This window comes from Azolla caroliniana, unplaced genomic scaffold (assembly GCF_043228905.1).
Source record: "Azolla caroliniana isolate FFs.n. ecotype wild unplaced genomic scaffold, voAzoCaro1.0.p SCAF_5, whole genome shotgun sequence".
Lineage (NCBI taxonomy): Eukaryota > Viridiplantae > Streptophyta > Polypodiopsida > Salviniales > Salviniaceae > Azolla > Azolla caroliniana.
In genome coordinates this window covers 9,654,087-9,662,017 of record NW_028230440.1, presented here as the reverse complement: position 1 = coordinate 9,662,017, position 7,931 = coordinate 9,654,087, and the positions used below count along the sequence as shown (strand labels likewise).

The 7,931-nt window shown below is 35.6% G+C and overlaps 2 protein-coding genes across 2 annotated transcripts; one reads left to right on the top strand and one right to left on the bottom strand.

Annotated features, from left to right (window-relative positions):
* Positions 1 to 542: 542 nt before the first annotated feature.
* Positions 543 to 2,023, top strand: LOC147864100 (uncharacterized). The gene is made up of 3 exons (XM_087319838.1): positions 543 to 637; positions 1,373 to 1,654; positions 1,772 to 2,023. Exons 1-3 carry the CDS (start codon positions 575 to 577, stop codon positions 1,955 to 1,957), a joined length of 531 nt encoding a protein of 176 aa, XP_087175964.1. The 5' UTR covers positions 543 to 574; the 3' UTR covers positions 1,958 to 2,023.
* A 563-nt stretch (positions 2,024 to 2,586) lies between these two features.
* Positions 2,587 to 7,724, bottom strand: LOC147864099 (casein kinase II subunit alpha-2-like). Its single transcript, XM_087319773.1, has 10 exons — positions 7,287 to 7,724; positions 6,320 to 6,449; positions 5,203 to 5,397; positions 4,241 to 4,398; positions 4,083 to 4,173; positions 3,943 to 4,008; positions 3,598 to 3,680; positions 3,453 to 3,516; positions 3,275 to 3,343; positions 2,587 to 3,176 (listed from the first exon to the last, which is right to left on the bottom strand). The coding sequence occupies exons 1-10, from the start codon at positions 7,643 to 7,645 to the stop codon at positions 3,120 to 3,122; spliced, it is 1,272 nt and encodes a 423-aa protein (XP_087175899.1). The 5' UTR covers positions 7,646 to 7,724; the 3' UTR covers positions 2,587 to 3,119.
* Positions 7,725 to 7,931: the final 207 nt, after the last annotated feature.

Sequence of the window (7,931 nt, the reverse complement as noted above, 5' to 3'; positions counted from 1 at the left end):
TTGAAACCAAACCAAACCATTTATTTATTTTAAAAACCAAACCAAACTGTTTAAATTTTATGAAGCCATTTAAACCGAATCGTTTAGAGTCGAACCATTTATGAACCATTTAGAACCAAACCAAATCGGTTTATCATAAATCAAAACCAAACCAAACCTATAAACCTTTAAACCTTCAAAACTTTTAAACCTTTAAACCTTTAAACCAAACCACATAAGCTGAAACTGCTAAACCTTGAAATTCAAAACCGAACCAAAACCGATAAACCAATAAGCCACTAAGTCGCTAAACCGCTAAACCATGAAATTCAAAACCAAACCGAACCGAAACCAAACCGGATCATAATATTTGAAACCAAACCAAACGGTTTATTTATCTTTGAACCAATAAACTGTTAAGCCATGGATTAACGGTTCGGTTCGGTTTGAGCCGAAACCGTGCCCATTGCTAGGAGGTATATGATAGGTAGAGGAGATTAAGAAGTGTTGTAACTAAGTGGATAGATTTTCAATATCTTCAAAGTGCAGAGCTATACTTACAAAGAGACGAGATATACATAGATTGAAGGAAACGATGAGAATGGTGAAGTGCGTGTGGGGTGCCCTGTTCCCTCCCATGGCTATGTTTCATCGCCAGGTGAGTAGACTTTGAGTTTCTTGCATTTTCTTCCTTGTTTTTTCTCAACATTTTCCTTACAAATATCTCTCACCCTCAGATGACCTTCTTCAGTTCTTTCCTCTGTAGCCCTTGTATCCTGTTAGTTCCTTCCTTTTTCACACGGAAATCTGGGTTTCTCTGTTAAACTTGATGTAGTGATGTGGTTACTCTGTTATAGGTTCTTGTGGTTTAATATGTTACAGAGTGATGCATTCACGTGAATAAGGTAATAGATGGAAAGACAGATATTGTCGACAACCACCTTGGTTTTCATACTCAACCTTTTTCTTGGATTTTCATACGCAGCAATCAATTTGATTTGCAGAATCACCCACAATCATCTTCTGTTTTGTGTTATATAAAATGCTACCTGTGTATCCTTCCGGTTTATCAGTATATTTTCTTTGGGTTTATAGCTACATTGACTTTAAGTTTTATCAGTATATATCTTTAGGCTTTATCCGTATACATACATGTAAGGGTTATCTATGCTCATCATGCATCATATTGGAATCATAACAATGCTATTTAATGCAACTTGGTAAGATTGTGGATATATCTTTAGGATTTATTAGTTTATAGGTTAGGGTTATCTATGCTCATCATGCATCATATTGGAACCATAACAATGCAATGGCTCTTTAAGTATTTCCTTCTTCCATGGTTAAGTATTTCCCTCTTCCATGGTTAAGTATTTCCCTCTTCCATGGTCAGATTGTGGATTGTTTGATGACAAAGCATTCTCTGGCTCCGCTTAATTTGTCTCCGAGTCAGCCTAATCCAGTGTCTTTTGCTACCAACATTTTGACATCATTATCTCGAGAAAGCTACTTCCGGAAGAATCGAATAACATGTTGCTCCATCTCAACCTCAGATTCACGACACCAACCCTTTGATATTAGTGTGCTTGAACAATACACTCAAAGAGTGCCATCGGAGATCCTACTTGTGCATGCAATAGTGGATGATGAGGAAGATGAGGTTCTTGTTTACAAGGTTAGTGCTTCACTATTCATCACATATATATATATATATATATATATATAGAGAGAGAGAGAGAGAGAGAGAGAGAGATTTAGACTCTCAATATGTAAACTGTTTACTCAAACCCAGGGTCATTCTTCATCCTTGATGAGAGCTACATCAGCTGATTTGGAAGAAGCAATACTTCCACCAAATGCAATAATTAGTAAGATTGATAGACTCAGGGGTCCATACAATCCAAATATGCCACAATATATAGAGGAAGGTTTGAGTTGGGATCAATTCTTTAACTTCTTAGAATCAAGAGGTTTGTAATTTCATTGTAATAAACTTTTGCTGTATGACTATTTCATATGATATTAAGTCTTCAGACCCTAGCAATGCTTGAGTTGATTACTAGAATGCCATTGGTTTGGATATTTATGGAAAAACATTACAAATAATAATGTGGATATGAATAAAGACAATTATCCAGCCAACAAATATACCCGCACTGTTACATTTTGAAGATTATTATGCAATAATGAGCAAGCACAGAGATGTAACAATTAAATCACTTGATAACATCAATCTAGAATATCATGGCCAATTTTTATAAAAGTGCTATAATTATCTTTTCAGATGCTTTTATGACATTTTCTTTATTGCTTTCAAATAATACTGTAGTACATAACTGGTGTTCTGCCATGAGTTGCAAGTCCTCTTAGTATTCCATACACCTGATGTCAACCAATTTCTCATCTATATTTTCAATTAATCATCTACCACTCCTACAATTAATCATCGACCACTCCTATGTGGTTAATAAATTGAGTACACAGAATAGATGATATTGAACTCGACCCTCCTAATTTAAGTTATAGCTATAGGTCTTCTAGACAAGATAAATATTTCTTCACAACATTATGTTCAATATTCCACTTTATGTTGACCATAAAGTGAGCTTTCAGGAAACACATTTTGAAGCTCCATTAAATATATCATAAAATTGGTGCTACTGTCCGTATTTTGGATTCCAAATGTTGTAAAAAGGGTTGATTTCCCCTGAGACCTCAGTTGCCTCAATGGCGTCAATCATGATCACACTATGAAATAAAATACAATGTTGACAATACACAAACAATTGGTCACAATCCACAAATCACAAGTATAAGCAATCAGCAGTATAATCGTTCACTATCTGTGAATCACAAGGATACCAGCAGCAGTAATGATTCACAGAAAACAGTAAATGTATCGTTGTTTATACAAGCATAAAGATAGTACCACATTTCCTCTACAACTTGGGGATTCAAAGATCCTCAATGATGCATGTGATTTTACTATTCATTGTGAAGACCCACCATAGAAACTCATACTCAAAACTATCTTGTCTTTCCCTCCTGTACATTGTTACCGGAAGCCAAGTATCATGAACTGAGATCTCACCCCTTTTTAACCTCTCAAATACATCACCAAGAAAGAAGAGTTCTCCTTTTTATACAATACAGTTGTTCCTTTCCGCAATCCGTATGGGATAGAAGTACGGGTGCATCTGTTTGGTCTCATAAAAGAAAAAATTAAATCAGTTCCATTTTCTCTAATTAACACGTAATAATAATCATGTGTTCTAGCACAATCATATCACTTTACCATTGCCTCTTTAGCAGTAGGTCTTTCTTGATGGTCATATCGCAGCAACTTGTCCAAAAAATCCACTGCCTGAAGGATTGGAATATACATAAATCAGAATGGTGTTGTCTATGTCAATTCAAAGTAGAAACCTGTAGATAAAATGCTAAAACAGCTTGTGTCTACAAAGCTGGCTAACCTCGGCCGTAACCAGATGCTGGTTATCAGGTTGGATGAAATTTGACCATGGTTTGCGGCTATGCCTGGCAATGTATTTACGCTAAATTAAAGACAATCTTACATGCATACATAACATTTTATCGTGAAAAAATGCTTCCAATTACCATCCGACTACAGATCTGAGTTTGGGATGTAGATTGATACAATACTTCTTGAGATAGCCATTGAGTTCCTCTGTTCCCAGTACCTGTCACAAACTCATCATGGCACATGAGCTGCCACAACCCGTTTCTGCACCAATATGATTAGGTTTACATTCAATAATTTAGACAAGACTTCCACACACAAGCATTTTTCCACAGGATGATGTTACCTGCACTATCAAGTTATGCATTGGGCCTTAATAAAAAATTGCAAGCACAAGAAAAACCATATTCTATCAGATCCTTACACAATATCATGATTGTGAAACAGTCAAGACGTATATTTCAATCAAGAAATACCCTGACCTTCACAATTTTCACTAACTGATCCACATTGTCTTGCCCATGAAAAAAGGGTTCTTTCCGAAATATCTGAAAAAGGAAGAAGAAAAAACATTGTTATTTGTTTCACCTTCTTCTGCTTACAAATCTTCTAAGTTCCTTACCATCCCTGCAAACATACAACCAAGGCTCCACATATCTAATGAGTAGTCATAGTCTTGCAAATCAACCAGTAGTTCTGGTCCTTTAAAACATCTGTAAATGACACACCTTTAAAATTTGAGAAAACTTGGCCAATTAACCTTGCAATAGATAACCCCACCTTGATGCTACACGAACATTATAATCGGTGTTTGGGTGATAGAATTCCCCGAGGCCCCAGTCAATTAGCCGAAGCTTCCGATGCTCATGATCAATCATCACATTGTGGGGTTTCACATCACGATGCATAATTCCTTGTGAGTGACAAAAATCAAGAGCCTGAAAATTAACAAATTCATTTCAAATTCTTACAAGAAATGATACATTGAACTAAACCCTCTGAAAGAAGCTTTTTTGGATTTGCTTTGTTTTGATAGTGTAATTCAGATTGCTGCATAATCAAAGAAATAATTCTTGCATCGGAAAGCCATTGATTGGTCTATCTATATTCAAAATTCTCCGAGATGAGATTGTCTCTTGTGGCAAGTTAATCCTCCTAAGTTCTATCACATGGAAGATGACGCTATATTGTATTGAATTAATACATATCTTACAGACTGGCCACCTCAAGATATTATTCTTATCTTGACCCCACCATGAGGGTGGGGGAACTCAAGCAAGACAAACAACAGCAATATCTTAATCTATTTTCGATTGTCTTTGGCTGTCTGGAAGGCTGATCATTATGGAACCAACTGCCACATAGCTTAGAAACTCCCGAATTCATGAATGCTGCACATGCCCTTGGTTGACAATCAGGTGTCCTGTTGCAAATTGCAAGATTGACCTTGTTTTGGCACTTTTCTTTTGCATTTCGTTTTAAACATTTATGTTGTATTTCTTTTTTCACAGTTATGATGAGAAAAGGCCATAGAAGCCAGTGTCTTTACACAGTGCAAAACTATCAACAAACTTTTGCAGAAAAGGTTAATAGTATATTATTCCTCTAGATGAAGTTTCCAATATGTCACCATATGGTCTTCTAAGCATGCATAAGCACGATGATTTCCTAGATCATCAGATACCAAAGCAAGTTTTATTGAATGGAATAATTACTCAGTATAGAACATGGCATAGCAATACCTTTAGTAACTCAAATGTGTAGTAGCAAATGTCAAAGCCTGTAAATGTTGGATAAAGAACCTTAAAATCTGTATTATTCACATATTCAAACACAAGACTTGGTGTTTTAGATTGTTGATCACGAACAATATCCAACAGTCTAATGACATTAGGACCCCCACAAAGATTCTGAAGAATTTTAATTTCTCGTTTTATCTGTATCACAACGACAACAAATTAGAGAATTCACATGGAATTTATTAACCAATCAACAAGCTGTCAGGTGAAATATCCAATTCACATTCAAACTCAACATGATATGGCATATCAACACCTAAGAAAAATCATTTGTTTCAACCTGATGAAGTCTGCTAGAGTTAGCCTGAAACTAAATATAGAAACAATAAGATGCCCTGATTTACAAATTTCCTTCCGTTCAAACTAAACATCTAAGAAATTAAAATTGAAATAGAATGATGAAATTTATATTAACCTTCACTGGAGGCATGGGGAAATTCATTAAATCCATGTTTCTGATTAATGATGGATACTATGAACAGAGAAGGAAGACTTATGCGAGGGTACTCTTTGGGCAACCTTAAGTAAGGTAGATATAGCTCAGGTATATCTCAAACTCCCAAAATAACATTTGCGGAGAAATCATCTCATATGCAATGCATCAAGCTCCACAATAGTCGATATGCATTGACAAAATCACAATTACATGCTGGGAAATTATGTTTTTCCAGGAATATCTTGGAGGCCCAAACAGGAAGAGAATACTACATGAATATCTTCAGAGACCCAAACAGGAACAAACCATTCCAGATATGTCTAATGATTGCCTACCCAACCTAAGTCATTCTAGCAAGAAGATTGATACCTTGTATATTACACAAGTATTGAAATGAATGCTGAGAAAATATATCCAGAATATAGCTACACTTGAGCTTCAGACAATTAATAATGTGATTACTTAAGCTATGAACATAAAAGAAAGTATCATGACAAAATTCTGGTCAATAATCATCTGAACTTCCAAATCTTATGTCAAAGTGTGCTCTCAGTTGAAGAGGGTTCCGTTATTGCCTGTTGGAACCATGGGATGTCTATATTAAATCCCAACACGAATGTTTACCTTTTTCTTCTTCACAGGCTTCAATATCTTGATGATACATCGTTGATTGTTCACCACGTTGACTCCTTCAAAAACTTCACTATATTTTCCCCGCCCGACTTTACGAATAACTTCATAATTGTCTTGGTTCCTGCTAGAGTTGAAAGTCCATGCTCAAGAAGACATTTGATTTTTCATGGCACAGGATATGACACTATAATGTGAATCATGCATAAATCATGTTTAAGTATCCTTTTCACTTCTTCAGGATTATCCTACTATATAGTTCAAAACCTTTCCTTGGTCTTATGACGGGGTATGCGCATGTAAGGAGTTTGTACCTACATATGTTACACGTCTAAACATAATCAATGCTAGAAAATATTTGTGTTTTTTTATATGACAAACCACACACAATTAGAGTACTAGTGGGAAGCCAAATAGCAATTGAATGATATTGAGGTCATTATATATCTCTTTTAACGTAACCAATGAGACAAAAGATCAGAGGTCACACACGTATCAGACTGAATGCTGAGAAAATGACATTCGAAATGAGTATGTATGTGTGTGTTAAACACTCATTTGCGGTACTAATATGAGGTGAATGCAGCAAATAGGGTCACTATATAGTTTGCATGACAAGAAATCACAGTGGGACATGTTGTTCCCCCATGGATGTTAATTAAAAGAGGATTGGAAAAAGGATATTAAAAAAGTGCATTTGAGCTATGGACAATAGATAGATATCATTTTTTAGCTATGGACATGATATATATATAGATATAGATATAGATATACTTGAGTTATTATGGACATAAATTTATATATATATATATATATCATTTGAGCTATGGTTGAACGAAAATCATGGCTAAAATGAAACATGAACAAACAGGAAATAAATCAAAACAAAAAATTATGAAGTGAACAAGAACAATAAACAATAAACAGCAGAAGCTAAAACCTGAAGGAAACTGATTATTACCCCCATTGAACATTAGTGGATTCATAGTCCCAATATTCTTTGGGTCGGAGAACATTCACATCACAATAAACACGAGCTTTTGACACAGAACCCGGAAGGCGAGTAGATTTTCCAATCATCTTGCTGTTCTTGTTGTTATACTGAGGAACCATGGAAGCACAATAAACAACAGAAGAAGAAGGAGAAGAATAAGAGGGTTGCTGATAGGGTGTAAATGTGGAGAATTGGGAATGGAAATATGGTTTGCCTCTCAGAAACAGTGGATGTGCTGTAGGAAAGAGAGGTATGTGAAGCAAAGCTTTGCGGATCAAGCTATGGTGTGGTGGTATCATGACAGAGAATATTTCCATCATCTTCATAAGGAGGAGGAGAGGCCACTGCCTACATTCATTCCCTCCTAACCTCAAACTCTCTGACAATCTATACTCTCTGTTTCTTGAAGAAGAAGAAGAAGAAGAAGAAGAAGACTTGATTTCCCTCACACTCTCTGTATCTCTGTCTCTCTCTGTCTCTCTCTCTCTCTCTCTCTCTCACCCCCTTGGGAAGCAAATAATAATAACCAAATAAAATAAACTATTTGGGAAATTTACAAATATAGCTCTCCTATTAAAGTATTATTTTGGATATTTCCTAAACTACCCCTAT